Below are 16,390 nucleotides of genomic sequence, written 5' to 3' on the forward strand. Positions count from 1 at the left end.
TCTTCATGGACTGAATTTTGCAGCAGCTTATCTTTTGCAATGCACTGAAATCAGGTACTTATGATGGGTGTAAAGCAGAGCAGCATTCAGCTTACTTGCAAGCCTCAGAAACTCAGTTACGAAAATTCTGTTTGCCAAGACTAAGTAGGATATTTGAACTAACAAATGGTTTATTTTTAATTTACTGTATTTTGAGAGAGACTTCCTCTTTTATGAATGCTGACAGATAACTATTTACATATACCTAAGTGACAGAGGCTATTCATTTATCCTGTGTACTGATACCCTACATGCGCATTGGGAAATGATTTAACTGAAAATCAGAAAGTTGCTTTTTTTTTAATCTACTTTTCCAGGCAAGTATGGACTTTGAAAAGTGTGTCAGTGTGTTCTTACCCTGATAAGATTTACATAGGGGTAAGTTATAGGCCTCTACATATCTTCCTGTAGGTCTCGTGTACTTTCTGGGCTGTAGGCGTAGCATAACACAGCCCTTGAAACCTAAAGAAGTGTTAACAGCTACAGCTCTCAAGCTACAGTCCTGGGTGGCTACTGATGGGACTAAGTTACAAACCTTTGGGCCTCCAAAACTTTCTCCACCCTGGGTTCTCTTAATCGAAATTCCCTGGATTTTTAACCCTGTCAGTGTCATACAACAAGAGAAACAGGCCAGCAGGCACCAGAGCCCTGACTACACAGCAAAGCTGGTGAAAATCAAATCTCCACACCCAAATTCTCTCACTCCTGCTACCACTAGTGAAGATATACCAGGGAAAAGGACGTTAAAAGATGGGAGGGATGAAGACTGCCCTAAATATGAAGAGGCTTGATGGTGAAAACCCAGGTGCCATGACTTGTGTCAGATGCCGCAAAGGCTTGTCCTCAGTGCATGACATCCGTGTGCCACATGTGCACAAAATGCAACAGGGTAAGTGAAGGAAAGACTTTCAACTTAATAAATTTATTGCCTTTGCCAGTTTGTTTTGCATTAGTAAATGTAGTTTTCTTGTCTTGTTTATTCAGATTGATCTAGATATATTTATCTCCAAAATAAATAAATAAAGAGCTCTCAAAAAGCTTCTCTGCATTAGTAAGAAAAGGGGGGGGTGGGGGGGGAACAACAAGACCTCACCTTCTGAATCATGAGCCAGGTCTCTGTTAATGAATTTTCTTTTCCTGACATTTGTCGGTCTCTCATTACAGTTTCTCCCACGCGGATTCTATAAACAGGAAAGATCAGTTACTTTAGAAATCTGAGGTTTGAGATTTGGTTGGGTTTGTTTTGGGCTTTTTTAATTAATCAGGAATATGCAAAGTTGGCGTAAATTTTTATATTTTCAAACAGGGACTTCTTGCCAGCCTTCAATTTCTAACAAAAAATATTGCTGAGCACCTAATATCCTCCCAAATAGTCCTATATCTAAATGCAACACATTTCTATCTATCTATGTAGGCATCTATTTGTACAATACATATATAATGTGCTCAAGCAGCAACACAATGCCAATCGTATTTTTAGCATCTAAAGTATAGAAACCTACACAATAGCCCATAAATCCCCATAGCATAAGCTATGCAGGAGAACCCAGACATGAAATTATAATAGATTGCTTTGTTTCCCTGCGTTACTTATAAAATTGTTTGCAAAGTCCTGAAAGAAAAAAAAAAAAAACCAAAAAAACAGAGAGGGGAAAAAAAAAGGTTAATGTTTGCCTCAACTTCATTCTTTTGAACGTTGCAGGCAAACGCAGCCAGAAACTTTGAATGCAGCTGCTGCTGCTCTCGCCTCCCTCATCCGCTAATCATGTGCATGATTTTTTAATCATCCCAAAACTGTCTTTAAAAGAACACGATGCTTTATCGCAATAACTAAGAAGATAGGCTCATCTTGCAAGCAAAGCTCCCAGATGAAGAGTCGCCCCTACAGCCGTAACAAAGCAGAGGCTGTGTCTGTAAAACTCCCCCACAGAAATAAGTCGGAGTCAAGTTTATAAACACCAACTTTGAACTGATCACTCACATTGGTGACCATGTAAGGCACTTGCTGGTCATAAAATCCATCCATTCTGCAGCTCTTCCACGAGTCTTAGCTCAGTGTTTTTTATTTACTGGGCATTTGATCTGGAGATTTCCTCGGGATCTGGACTCCAATCAGCCTAGAGGGGAATACAAGATGGCTTTTAGATTAAAAAAAAAAAAAAAAAAAAAAAAAAAAAAAAAAAAAAAAGAGAGACAGCATGAATGAACTGCTTGCATTTGCATACCTAATTAATCTCAAAGAGTCCCATTCATAAAAACAACCCTCCCTTCTCTGCCTTCACCTGGGTTACACGCTCCTGCCAGCAAAGCGCGGAGCAAAAGCCCTCGGCGGCGGCGGCGGCCGGCGGGGCGGGAGGCAGGGCTTTATTTACACTGCGCGCCGCGCCCGCGGGCGATCCGCGCCGCCGGCAGCCCCGGCTCTCGCAGCGTGTGCTCAACTCGTAATGGCGAACGCGGGGCTCGCCGCGCACCTCGCGGCGGCGGCGGCGCCCGGCGGCCACGCACTCACCGCCCTCACACACACACACACACAGACAGACAGACACACGCACGCACAGACACGGCCCCCCCGCCCCGCGCACCAGCCACCTTCTCCCACAGGATCGCTCCCGCAGCCCCACCGCCGCCGCGCAATCCTGCGGGGCGGCGGGCAAAGTTGCGGGGGAAGACCCACCTGAAGGCCACGCGCGGCGATCGGCTGCAAAAAAATTCCCTCCAAATTTAATAAAAACATTAATTATTCCCCGGCACTTCCCCCTTGGAAGCCGCGAGCGCCACTGACAGAGCTCGATCCCGTGGTTTTTCCTCTCCTCCTCCTCCAGGGGCCCCCGAGCCGCGCCGGCGGATCCCCGCCGCCCATTGGCTCCCCGCGCCCCCCGCCGGATCGCCGATCGCCGCGGCCCGCCCGCCCCGGCCCCGGCCCCGCCGCCCCGCCCGGCCCCGCGGGGGGCGACTCCGGCCGCGGCCCCGGCCCGCGGGGCAGCGCCTCGGAAGCGGCGCCCGGGGCCCGCCGGGATCCCGCCGCGGGCACGCCGTGCCCCCTGCGCCCCCCCGGGCGGCAGGGCAACCCCTTCCATTCACAAAATTTAAATTATTTAAAGAAAAAGTTTCGCCCGCCTGACTCCGTAAAGCGAAAGGCGCTCCCCGCGCACACGCGCGCCCTTTCTGGCGGCAGAGCTGCCCCGCAAAGCGCCGCGGGCGCCCGGAGTGAGCGCGACCAGAGACACTTGGTACCGTTTTGTCCGGAGCTGGTGGCATCCCGGGGCTCACGGGTGCTCTCGGTTTGGCTTTTTTTGTTGGGCGTGTTTGGTTGGTGGGTTTGGGGTAGGTTTTTTTTTGTTCTTTTTCTTTTTTTTTTTTTCATTGAATCATAGAAAGCAATTTTTATTTCTACGAGGATGACATAATTTCAAGGTTTTGTGGACAGAATTTGGCAGCACCTATACACCGGATCTAGGAGAATTTTTGGTGTAGTGGTGCCAGGACCTACCAAGGTCAGGACTTCTGAGGACTTCTCTAAGAAAGCAAGCTTTCTGTTCTTTGGACAGAGCGGCTGTTGGAAGGCTGTGTCCAAAAACTCTTACTTTTCTGAACTACCAAGATGCACCAAAGGAGATTTGTGTGGTTTCGTAACAGCTATATTTGTCCTCCCTTTGAGCAGTAAATTCCAGGTATCACAACAATCAGGTGGTAAATTTAGGTATTCATGACGGCGTCTTGCTGTGAGATACAAAGTTTCAGGTTTCTATGTCTGATGTAGTTCAGCATTTAACAAGTAAAGCCCCAAAGCCAGCAAGCCCAGCTTCTCACTCGGCCATTTCTGAGGCCTCACTTTGTAGCTGGCAGTGTAAACCCAACTAAAGAAACGTGCTTTTGCATAATTTCCCTCTGGTGGTTTTAACAATATTCAGGTCACTTCTTCTGTACTACTTTGTTTCAGAAACTATAGTGTTTCATTACACTCTATTCTAGAGAATATTACTCTCTGTCACAACGCTTTGATTGTCCTCACTTCTGATCTCACCATCTATACTCACTTGTCCAGTCCTCCTGTGGAAGAGAGGATGTTCCCATCACTCCTGTCCTTCCCATATGGCCTTCACAGGGAAAACATCCACCACCAGCAGCTTGTTTTTTCTGTTCTCGTTCCTTCTGTTTTCACACACCCATCCCAGCATACCTGCAATTACAAGAGAGTAATGTTATTCTAAATGTAAAAACCTATGATAATTTTATTCTGTTCTTGACCAAGTCTCTCAGTTGTTCCTGTAAGCCACTTTGGTGATACAATAATTGCTAATTCTACCCCTCACCATGAGCAGCTCTCACTACACCAGATTGCTCAAAGCCGCATCCAGCCCAGCCTTGAGCACTGCCAGGGATGGGGCATTCACAGCTTCTCACAGGCCGTCATTTTCTTATTTATACCCATACTCAGACTGGAGCAGCTGCTGGGCTTGTGGGAAGGCTGTGGCTACACATACGACCCTGGGAAGCAAGTGGCCAGTCTGATCCCTGGACCAGCAGAGCCAATGAAGCAACTGCCTCCAGCTGACCACCCCACCCACTGGATGGATACGCTGAGCCACTCACCAACCAGCTCCCAAAGCACTGGACTTGACCACATATTCTTCCAAAGCAAAATCAGTAATGGGTTTTCTTGTCTTTGAACAGTGCACTAAAAATTGTCAGTGTGTCAGTCAGCCAAGGTAATTAAACCAACATCAAGTGAAGTTTCCAAAGTTACCTCAGAGCCGTCACATATTAGGAATCGCCTATGAAATTCACACAGGCTGGGTCCCACCTTGCCCTTCCCTACATCACAACCTGCACCTTACAAAGCCTGGCACAGCACCGTGGCCACCTTCCAGCACACACCACCACCTCCCCTGCATGTGCACAGGTTTGGCATCCTGCCTTACTGAGCTCTAGGAGGTCGACTCTGTGCAAAGAGCCGAGCTCTCTGTGGTCCCGGCTGGGCTGTGGCTCCGAGAGAAGCTGTGCAATAAATGCATCCTGGCAGGAGAAGCACTGTACTGCTTGCTGTTCCTCCTCATGCCACACATCTCTTCCTTCCCTTCCCTTCCCTCCTCCCTCTCTCTGGCCCTGTTACACATGCTAGGGAGGAAAGGAAGAGTAAAGCTGTTTTGAAGCCCTCTTTATCCTCATCTTTGTTCATCCACTGTGCTGAGTGGTACTCAGAAAAACTTCATTAACTATTGAGAGGAGGATGCTGTAGATGTAGTTCTATGTGCTGAATTGCAATTTGTGTCATCATCAGCCATAACTGTCTCATATGTTAACTGGTGAAGGCATAGTAATTACTTTCTAATTTTACATGCTTGTTCAAAATTCTTGCAACTTTTGGGGGTTTTATAAAGTTTTTATGTTTTAACTACTCTTTTTGGAAAGAGTAGTTAAAACATAATTACTTTAAATAGTACTGTATTATTAAATATCTTTTCCTTTTAAATAATCCTTTTAGAAAATGAAAAATTAACTTCAAAATCACTTCTACTTTTAGTTGAAAAGGTGGAACAATTTTTAACCCAACTGAAAATATCAAAAAAATGTGCTGAATTTTTTTTTTGCTATAAGAAATTATTTTTAAATCAACTTTTCCAATAATACTGCTTTAGAAATAAGACACTAGCTCCCTTTTACAAACAGACATGTTCAAGTACTCTATAAAGCTTCACTATATATTGAAATTATATATTATTTCCATTTCCTAATGGTAATATATACTTCAAACATTTATTTGAAAGTGGACAAGGAAAAATATATTTTCTGTTCAATTTGACACACTATGGAGTTACAAATAATTGCTGTAATGTAAAACATAAAATTAAATCAAAACAGAGCAAAGAGAAGATTTGATAAATACCGGTTTCTTCTGGAAAATGTAGAAAGAGTTTAAGCACATTTTCAAATCAAGAAATAAATCATCATAATACAATATGATAAAATCCAAGTTCAATAATATTTTTTTAAAGAATAAAACAATCAAGATAATAAATTTACTTGATAAGAAGATAGGGAAATACACTCAAAAATACTTTATGATGAAAAAAAACCCTTTTGGACACCCTCATGAAATAATGCTTATACTGAAAAAAAAATCCTTCAGAAAAGGGATAGTCACAATTGGAGCATAATATGCAGGTACATTTCAAAGCTACATTTAAAAATCCTAGGTTTTTTAAATACTAGGTTTTGGAAATTGTTTTCCTTTATCCATTCCTTCCAGGCATTTCCCCAGTAAACTTTGATGTCACTGATGAGCCAACAAAAAGGATGCCCTCCATCCAAACTGTTGAGCAGCAACTTTTTAAACATAGTCTATAGAAGACTCATTAAAACAACAACTACATATGTGACTGACTACAGCAAATCCATGAAAACCTAATGAGATTTCTGTCTGGTAAATTAACCCTTGACCACATTTTAACCTCTTGACGCTGACTCTTTAAGAAGATTAACAGTGCTTATTTTATCATGATGTGTCATATAACAAAATAGTATATAATATCAAAATTAAAAAGAAAAAACCAGAAATTAATAAGGCAGATACTTGCCCAACATTATGGCTTTCTGTAAAGCCTTTGTTTCAAATGCAGCATCAAGGACTAAACCTTAAATCAGGAAAAAGGAATGTACCAGTAGGAAGAAATAAAATGGTTATTATATTCACATGTGAAGCTATGAGATGTGGAATTAAAAGTACATGCAAACAAGTATCTTCAATGCAAAAAGAAAACAAGTGTTGTTTTCTGTTTGACTGTATGAATTAACAGCACATTGCATACATCATTGTCATTTAGACCTAGAATTACAAACCTAGAGGCCCCCATAACCAATTGCATTTCAATGCCTGTTTACCTGATAATGTAGTGTAGGGCAATTTTCAGAAAACATTTTTGTGCTAGAAAATTATGCTACACAGGAAAACAAAAATTAGAATATTTCACAATGAGTGCAAGAAATTAAAATTCCAGACAAATCTTTTATTGCAATGTGTGCCAGCCATACCCTGGGCTTCAGGAAGAAGTGTGACCAGGAGATCAAAGGAAGTTTTTCCCCTCTCTTCTGGGCAGACCTCACCTGGAATACTGCATCCAGCTCCAAGGCCACCAAAATACAAAAGATGTAGACTTGTTGGAGAGGGCCACTAAATTGATCATAGGATTTGAGAACCTGTGGTATGAAGACAGACTGAGAGAATTGGGGTTGTTCCACCTGAAGAAGAGAAGGCTCCAGGGAGAGAGACCTGATAGCACTTTCCAGAACATAAAGAGGCCTACGAGAGAGATGGAGAGGAAGTTTTTACGAGGGCATACAGTGACAGCACAAGGTGGGAACAGTTTTAAACTGAGAGAGGGCTGCTTTAGATTAGATTTTAGGGAGAAACTGCTTACTATGAGGGTGATGAGGCACTAGAACAGTTTTGCAAAGAAGTGATGGATATCCTATCCCTGGAAGTGTCCAAGACCAGACTGGGTGGAATTCTGAGTAATCTGGTCTAGTGGAAGGTGCCCTTGTCTACAGTAAGGGGGCTGGAACTAGATGACCTTTAAGGCCTGGTCCAAGGCAATCCATTGTGTGATTCCCTGAAAGACGAAAACTACGTTAAGTTTAAAAATATTTTCAGCCTTCATCATAACCAAGACTTCAAAGTATAAAAGCTTTAGAGAGGAAAAGGCTTGACAACTCACTTAGAGCACTGGCCCAGTTGTTGGAGCAGAGTAACCTCAGTATTGTTCTGGATCTCCTAATGGTCTTCTGGGTAATTCCTACACAGGCACGCCCTGTCATCTCACTGGGGGTTTTGTCCCTATAAAGTGAGATATTGAGCACTGAGTTCTTAACTTGAGAAGTACTGTTGACAATATCAGTCTATTACTATTGATTGTGGAGATGCTGGCTACATCTAGCTCCTTGGATTTTCCTAATCTAGTTCCTTCTGAACCTTTGAGGAACTTCCTTCTGAACCTTTGAGGAGCAAAAATGCTACTCATATGTATTAATTTCAATGACAATTACGACACAACAGGAGTGAATCATCTAGAACTGTGAATCCATAATTAGAATGAATTCTCAGCTCTCTGTGCCAACACAACTGAAGCATCAGGCAGTGCTCTAGTGCAAAATACTAGAGAAAATGCAAAAGACTTCTTGACTGAGTTGTATAAATCATCTTAATTCCATCACAACAATACTCATTTCCTTACCAACTGAGAAAATCAAAATAAAATAAAAATGATACTTGTCCAGGACTTAATATAGCAGTGTATGAGTCACTGGAAGAAAAAACCAAGTTAAAACATTAAATGTAAATTCCAATAGGTTCTTGCAGGGTCAGTGGAGTTTCCAGTTTTCTCTCCTTGCAATTCAATTAATTAAATGGCCAGCCATGATAAAGTGGTAATCAAGTAGCCTAGAAGTCACTTGAATTTCAGGCCAGGGAAAGAATTTGTGCATAATCTCACAGATGGCTTTAATTTGCATGTCCTCCTGTACGGGTACCAAGAGAGAATCATGCAAACACTTCAGAATCCTTCACATACTTTGTGAGATTTCTGCCCCACTGTAGTTCATAGAGTTTGTAGAAAACCTCAAATCTCTTGATGCAATTATAGTCTAAGGCAAACATGAAGCAAGGAACAGGAAGAGAAATGCTTAAATATTGTGTTTGCTAAGTTTGCTGGAAAACCTGTCATTTATAAGTTGTTTAGTGCACATTAAATGGTTTTGGTCATCCTTTAAGCCCTCCTGAAACCCAGAAGACACAAAGATGACACAACGTGCCCTTTCAGAATTACAGACTCTCACTCAAGATCACTATTTGACATGCTCAGAGCTTGAGCACAGATATTAGCATAGCAGCAAGGGGTCGGTAGGGAAAAGCAATGCCATTTATTAAATGACTGGCTATAATGACAAACAAACCAAACAAGCTTGTGGATTTAAAGAAGGGTCTTAAGCCTATTTCCTCTTTTTTAGCAACTGAATCAACTGGGTTAGTAAAAAATATGGCCTCTCTCTACAATTATTATTTTCTGAATTTTGATAGTAACAGCAATAATCAAAACTATTACTATTAGCAGGCAATGGCTATATTTATATTATATTGTATATATGTACATTTGAAATAGTAAACATGCATAACCATTAGTACCTAGCCATCCACTTCCACCTGTGTACCACCCCTAAGCCCAGATGGTTGTGCACAACACCTGAGTATTACAAGACAAGCAACAGAAGAGTCAAAGAAAAGAGACAAAATCTAAACACAGCTCCATGCACATAAACTGACAAGACACTGAAAGCAGATGTTGATTACTAAGAAGAAAAAAATTAAAAGACAGAATAGTATTTCTTAGGGTTTTATTAAGAAATAAAGACCTAATAAAATGATAAAAAAGACCTAAATAAACCAAGACATTAGTTGAAAAGCACACTGTAAATGTTGTTTCAGAAGCAAACCCTGCCCCAGTCTCCAGTTAATTAGGAAGTGGCTTTGCTATTAAGAGGCTGAGGTATGCATGTGTTGCCACTGGTGTTCGGGAGAGGAATTAAATTTTTTGTGCCCATTTGCAGTAGGGCATGTATTTTGTTGTAGTGTAGATAACGTAGGAGAACAGACTATGTTAACTTCTGTGAAGATAATGAGATCATATGCATTATGTTCTCACTTTTGCCATATTTAATATGTTCTCTATTTTTAGTTGCTGAGAATGCCAGCCTTTGTAGCAGGGCTTTGTTGTTCCTGTGAATGTGCTGAGCAAAGATGGTGGTCTCTGCCCTGGAGAGCTGAGGGGTTTGCTCATCAAAACAGCAATGAAAATGTGTTCTCCCTCTACCCAAACCCAGTATCCTTGAGAGGCAGAGGTAGCAAAACAGACAGTGGCTATGTGTCACTTCTATCTGTGACTAGCAGATGCATTTTAAATTAGAAGTTTTAAAGCAGCATTTGAAAAAACATAATATATGAGCTTCTTGAGCTTTCCATAGGAACTTTTCCCATCCAAAAAGTAAGAAGAAAATGTGGGGCAGTGCAGGCTGTCATTACTGTTTTTATGGTTATCACAGCTATTAGAGAGCTACCTAGATCAACCAATCTCACACTCAGGATAAACTGTATTGCAATGAGCCAAAGATGGGGTGCATCAATGAAAGGTGATTGAGGCGAGCATGGAAATCAGGAAAGGACAGCAATAAAGACAAGGAGCTAGTACTTGGCACCACTACACGGCACACACAAGCAGAGATGCCAAAAGAGAAAATGAAGTTCAGATAAAAGAAAGCCATAGGTAGATGGGAAAAGCCAATGTTCACAAGATTTAAATTGAGGACTAAACAGCTATGTTGAGTCGTGGTAGGGAAATTCTTCCCTGGGAGGAAATGTGGGGTAGGACAAAAATATACAAAAATGGAGACTAAAACTATATGTATAGCTGTAATAGGATATACAGGAACTATAGATCAGAGTCCCACCAGACAAATTGTGCAAGTCTTCACTGAAATAATAAATGCCACAAAGGAGATATCATTTGAACCCTTTGAATTATAAAACACAAAACATTTAGAAGCAGGAAGTGATCTTGTAATTTGGTGAATTTAATGTGCTCAAAAACTTGCATTTGCACGTCCCAAAATCTGTTCACAAGATAGGAAACAAGAATTATACCTGTTTTTCAAAAAAGGAAAATTAGGCTCTTGTGAGTATACTAAGGATCAATAATAGGGACAAATGTTGCATTCTGGGAGGATTTCAGTAATATTCCAGGACTTCATTTCTTTTTGACCTAGCTATATTGGGTCACCAAACTCAGCTCTGATGTTAGAGGCTTCTTCCACATAGAGTGCGCAAGGTTACCATTATTCACAATTTTGCAATTCATTAGTTTTCAGTATTTGAAAAAGAGGGGAGAAGGGAAGAACATGCAATCTTTGAATGTTAGGATTTTCATTTCTGAAAGTACTGTGTTTTAATAAGGCATGAAGTTACTGGCTCTCATTGGATTTTATTTTGTCATAAAAATTTTTTTTTTCCTGTTTTGAAGAGTAATGTTTTAAAATGTCCCACACTCAATCAATCAGTCAGTCAATCAATCAATCAATCAAAAAAGGAATTGAAAGCAGGAGGTGGAATTCAAGCCCTGATATATGTGACAAGGGCCAAATGTGCTCTAATTCCATCTGCAAGTGCTGCTGTTACTGCTACAGGTTCACCATAGGGAAGCAAGCAAGGTAAAATGACTGCAGGTTAAAGGAAGCTGCCCAACTCTTGCTCTCTGAAATATATTGCTATGAATTCACACAATTCTCGCCTTTTCAGGACTGTAGAAGCATAGAAGTGTTCTCCAGTCACTTTCCATTAAAACATATTAAAAGAAAAATCAGTTCTAAAACTAAAATAAGACATCTTCTGAGAACTGTGTGCTGCCTTAATAAGCAAACAGCACAAGTACTGTCCCAAAGAGCAAGAAGGATTCCTGTAGCATAGTAACATTCTATGGTCTTATCTTCATTTCTAACACACTGCAGGCTGAAAAAAATTATTGTAAATCTGAAAAACACTTTTTTACATAAGAAACCCTCATAAACCATTCTGCTCCATCTATTTCCTTGTGCACATTGTTCTGCCTATTAATTCTGATCATAAAAGGTGTAATGTAGATCAGAGATTTTGAAGACAAAGTCTGTACAACATTCTATTTTATTTTAAAGGAGGAGAAGGTGGTAGAGATATCGAAAAATCTTTCACTGATCTTATTTACTCTTCACTGTACCTTTTTAGTTAGTCTCTGTATTCTTTAGGTTTGCACAGTATTAAATTGGGTGGTACCTACTCCACATACAAGTTTGGAAACAGCACAGACCAAGGTTTAAAGGCAACTAAAGGGGTTTTTTGTGAGGGTCAGAGTGCCTTCAGGAAAGAAAGGTACTATTGTGAAAAAGATCCACAGAAGCAGCTGTTTTCAAAATGTCATGCATAGGCACAGCAAGGGTTGCATAAAGACTTTTGCAAAAGAGTGCTAAAATAACATAAAATAATAACAACAACAACAACCACCACCAGTTCAACAAATGCCACTCAGCCTGAGTGGAAATTTTCAATTGGGCAGAAATTCAGCAATGGAATGGCAGAACAGAGGCCAAAGGAACTGACATTCATTTGCTCATGTTTCAAAATCACATCTAGATTGAGAAAGAGGGAAAGACAAGAAATAGACATGTCTAAGAAAAACAGAAATATAAAAGCTACAGTTTATGTTTGGTAGGACAGAGAGTATTTAATTACATTATGTCGTTAACCTAAGATATAAAAGACAGAAATCGTATTTGGCTTTGGAACATAACAGGCTTGACTGACATTCCTTTTTCCAATTTTGGTTTGGGTTCATCTTTATTTTTTGTAATTTTAATTTAGGTTTTTATTTATTTTAAATATTGTCATTCTAAGTTTAGGTCTCTTTCAGTGTTAAGTGCTATGCTAATTTTTCTTTTTAAATTTAGAGGCCTGTACTACAGTTTGAACTGGAGATTAAGTAAATTCCTGATAAATCGTGCTCTAACAGGAAATGTTGGAATCCCGTTGTGAACAGGGCCAGACTACATTTTTTAAAAAATTTCAAAATCTTCTCATTCACTTAGAATCCAGCGCAGATAAGACCAGAAGCTCAGAATATCATAATATTCCTAAAATCATAGATTTACCTCAGAAAAACCCAAAAATAAAAGGCTCCTTATATCTCAGATTACCATCTCTGCAATCTAGTACTTAATTCAGGATGTTTCTGTTGCAAACTGTTGAATCTTTATATTATCATCTCTATGCTTTTGATGATAGCCTAAGGAAGAAAGATGTTTTCCTTCACATTTTACAAAGGAAAGCTAAAATTTACTAAGCACAGTCTCCTGAGTCACTGTGACTTTTATCCCCCTTCAGAAAAGGAAGATAGAAATGAAACCATACTTGAGGTATGGAACTTTCTTGCTTGCTTTCTTCTAACGTTGATTTGTTTTACCAACTCTGATTATTAATTTAATTGTGTAAATCCAATTCATTGCACAAAAAATGTACCAAGTTTTTTGGGGGTAGCACTTTACTACAAGTCAAAGAAAAACCTTCCAAGGAGGATTTCAATGTTGATATAATAGGTTTTTTTGTCTTATTGTCTAGCCTGGATGTCATTTTTACCCTCAAGGTCTCCTAACAGGGTGTCAAAATATTAATTTCAAAAACTAAAAGATACAGGAAGAAAATTACCTTTGCCTCCCTGAGAAGTCCATGTCATGACCATAATCATGCCATCTTTGGTATACTTTCCTTGGATAACATAGATGAAAAGGAGAAGTAATATACACAAAGAAGCACCTATGCAGTCAGCCAGATCTAAAATCACTTAAAAGCTAAATATTCCTTTCATAGCTCTACCTTAGGATAGTAAAAGGGGTGTACATTATACATATTGGTTAGTTTGATAGAATATCCTTGGGCAATGTTCAAAAACAATTGTTATAGCCATGCATAATGCAATTCATACACAAGGATTCTACATTTGTATACGTAAAGTCAAATTACTTAAAAATACCATAAACAAATAACAATGGTAAAAAGAGAAAATATTCAAGTATTTTGGCTGAATCACACAGTAAAAATACAGATGTCCATAAAATATATATCTATATCCTAGAGTTTAATGTTTCATCCACACCAGCAAATGCAAAAAAGGGAGCAAACAAAACCTCAAAGCTGAGAGCTTGAAAAATTATAGAAAATGCAATTAGACATGATTCTTTCTAAAAAAGGTGGTGTTACCCTCTAAGGTAATTGCTAAGTAGCAATGTCAGGGATGCTGGCCTAATTTCTAGTAGTAAATAGTGAAGTAACAAAGGATGATTGAACTTGTGCTTCTCTGATTGTTTTAGCTGCCATCCTTACTAGAAAAGAGCAACTGCAGGCTGCACTGATGTTTTTTAGAGCCCAGGTCATCAAAAAAAAGTGAGCTGGTCTCTGTAAAATTCCTTCAATAGCTTTAGCAAAGGGATGTGATTTCACCATGTACCAACTAATGGTTGTTCCTAGTGGTTTGTGATTCTCCAGAGGGCTCCTGATGATACAGAAATAGTTTCTGCATAAACTAGCATAAATTCTTCAGTAGTCTTTCCATGCTGCTTTGCTGCAACAGTGTAGTAAGTAATGACTATTAGAGATAATTTACTAAAACTTCTAAGGGTTTCAAATTTATCCTGTGGCTCTTTCTAGTAATAGTTCCTTTATTGCATGTGATGCTGTCAGCTAAATGTGACTTAGTGGATTGTGCAGCCTATCAAATTTTGCAAGCTCATTTAGAAAGCCCTTATGGAGCTTAGATTCAGAGTTTTCTCCTGAAAGCACAAGCATGTCCCTAAACAGAGCTAAGAGAGACCAAATACTTCTGGCATTTTCTTTAAAAAGCCCCAAACAAACCACAACACATAATTTTGTAGGGAACTGAGCACTTCAGGAAAATGCTGGAATGTCAACTCAAAGAAGTACCCACACTGTGCCTTTAAAAAGTAGCAGTTTATATTAGGTTTAATATAGCAGAGAAATCTGTGCTGCCAGTACTGGCTGACAAGCATCCCTCAGCTTTTCCAAGAGGAACATGTCTATGGGAAGAGTGCAGTTGACTCTTGATGAGCATTTGGGCTTAGACTTCTGAGCAAAGACTGTCAACATGAAAAGTGTTCTTGCCAACCATAGTGGTGCTTTTGCAAGACCACTAAACACAGCTTCTTTTTTCTGTCTGAATATAGCATTTCTTATATTTTTTCTTGCTTTCCATATGGATATCATCTGGTGTTCTGAATGCTTAATAGTGTAATATAACAGGAGCATGTTCAGAAGACCTCTCTTATCTGTAGCAACATCTCCAGAAGCAACTCGTGTGAAAATATTACCCATCACATTAGAGTGAAACACCAAATATAACTCACCTCATCATGAATACAAAATCACATTCATCCTATTTATCACTGTTAAGATAAATTAGTGAATAAGAAGGAAAAAAAAAAAAAGCTTTCTTGCTTACTTAGGCTAATGACGATAGTGTCACATTCTATTTATTATTACCAGGGGTTTTTAATAGTGAAATAGTAACCATTGTTGTAAAAGAGAAAGCTATCCTAAGTGTTAAACACCAAACAAGCCACATCTAGCACCCCTGAAGACAAGGTCTGGAAAACTGCAAGAGCTCATCAATTCACTCAATAGTCATCAGCGGAGTGATTTTCAACATGACAAGGGAGGATGGTCTCAGTTCTCTATTTTATATTCTTTTTTTACATAAGAAATAAATTTTAATAATTTTTTTAGAAATTAAAAATTTAAGGGAATAAAAAGGCTAAGAACCTAGGTCAAATTTTGTGAGTCACTATTGCAGCAGACCACATTTCACTAATTCTAAATCAAAATTTGCCTTGTCAATACAAATTTGACACAAAAGTTCCCATTGTATTTTATTTATTGATACTAGTCTAACTAGCCTAACTCATATAATTTTTCTTTTTCTGACTAAAACCTATTTCCATAGGGATGGCAATTATGCAGAGTAAGCTCAGGAATATCATCTGGTATGATAACTAAAGTACTGTCCTGGGTAATGTTTGGTGTAGGTAACACTAGTGGGGTCTAGAGGTCTTTTTATGGGACTAGGAAAGCACATAGTGTTATTTATTTTGTATCAAAGAACAGAAGGCAACCCTTTACATTATGTACAGCCTTTATGTTCACTGAAATGGGGAAGAGGAAAAACAGAGGGAAGGGGAAATGTCAAAAATCACCTGGGAGGTCTCATCGACAGGACTTACAGAGAGGTGGGCAAAACAAAAAGTGTGTGCAGTAAAAACTAAAATCATCACATCAATACTAGATAAACAGAAGAAATGGGCACAGACAACATAACAGACAATTTACACTTTTACAGTCTGAAATTTTGTGTAAGATTTTCATATAAGACTTCAGAATATCAGTGAAAAGTTTTGTAAAATGTTGATAGAGATGTCAGGAAAAACTTTATCTCATGTTTTAAACCAAAGTGAATTTTGATAGATCTCAATTCACACAGCACACACTACTGATGGGATGGTAGCAATGACTTTATTTAGAGCTGGGCTTGATTTGGCTTAGTAAATTGTGTTAATTGTAAGTTCCAGTTCACCTATTTGACATAGTATTTTGAGTAAACAAAGCCCTTAAACTGGAAAGAGAACGCAATTCAAATATTTGTGAGGGAAACGGAGACAGACAGCAGCAGAGTACATTGTATTCTTCTTGACCATTTCAAAACATGGTACCCAG

At 39.4% G+C, this 16,390-nt stretch overlaps 1 protein-coding gene across 2 annotated transcripts in view; it reads right to left on the bottom strand.

Annotated features, from left to right (window-relative positions):
- Nucleotides 1-2,891, bottom strand: part of ETV1 (ETS variant transcription factor 1) — a 65,892-nt gene extending 63,001 nt beyond the window's left edge. The window contains exons 1-3 of one of the 2 annotated variants that reach the window (XM_058800226.1): nucleotides 2,714-2,891; nucleotides 2,021-2,156; nucleotides 1,133-1,220 (exon numbers count right to left, since the gene is read on the bottom strand). In XM_058800226.1, the coding sequence (XP_058656209.1) occupies nucleotides 1,133-1,220; nucleotides 2,021-2,065 (133 nt within the window). In that variant the 5' untranslated portion in view covers nucleotides 2,066-2,156; nucleotides 2,714-2,891. Of the gene's footprint in view, nucleotides 1-1,132; nucleotides 1,221-2,020; nucleotides 2,178-2,713 lie in introns of both variants that reach the window. The other variant, XM_058800234.1, reaches the window with a different exon arrangement.
- Between the last annotated feature and the right edge of the window lie 13,499 nt (nucleotides 2,892-16,390).

This window comes from Ammospiza caudacuta, chromosome 1, assembly GCF_027887145.1.
Source record: "Ammospiza caudacuta isolate bAmmCau1 chromosome 1, bAmmCau1.pri, whole genome shotgun sequence".
Lineage (NCBI taxonomy): Eukaryota > Metazoa > Chordata > Aves > Passeriformes > Passerellidae > Ammospiza > Ammospiza caudacuta.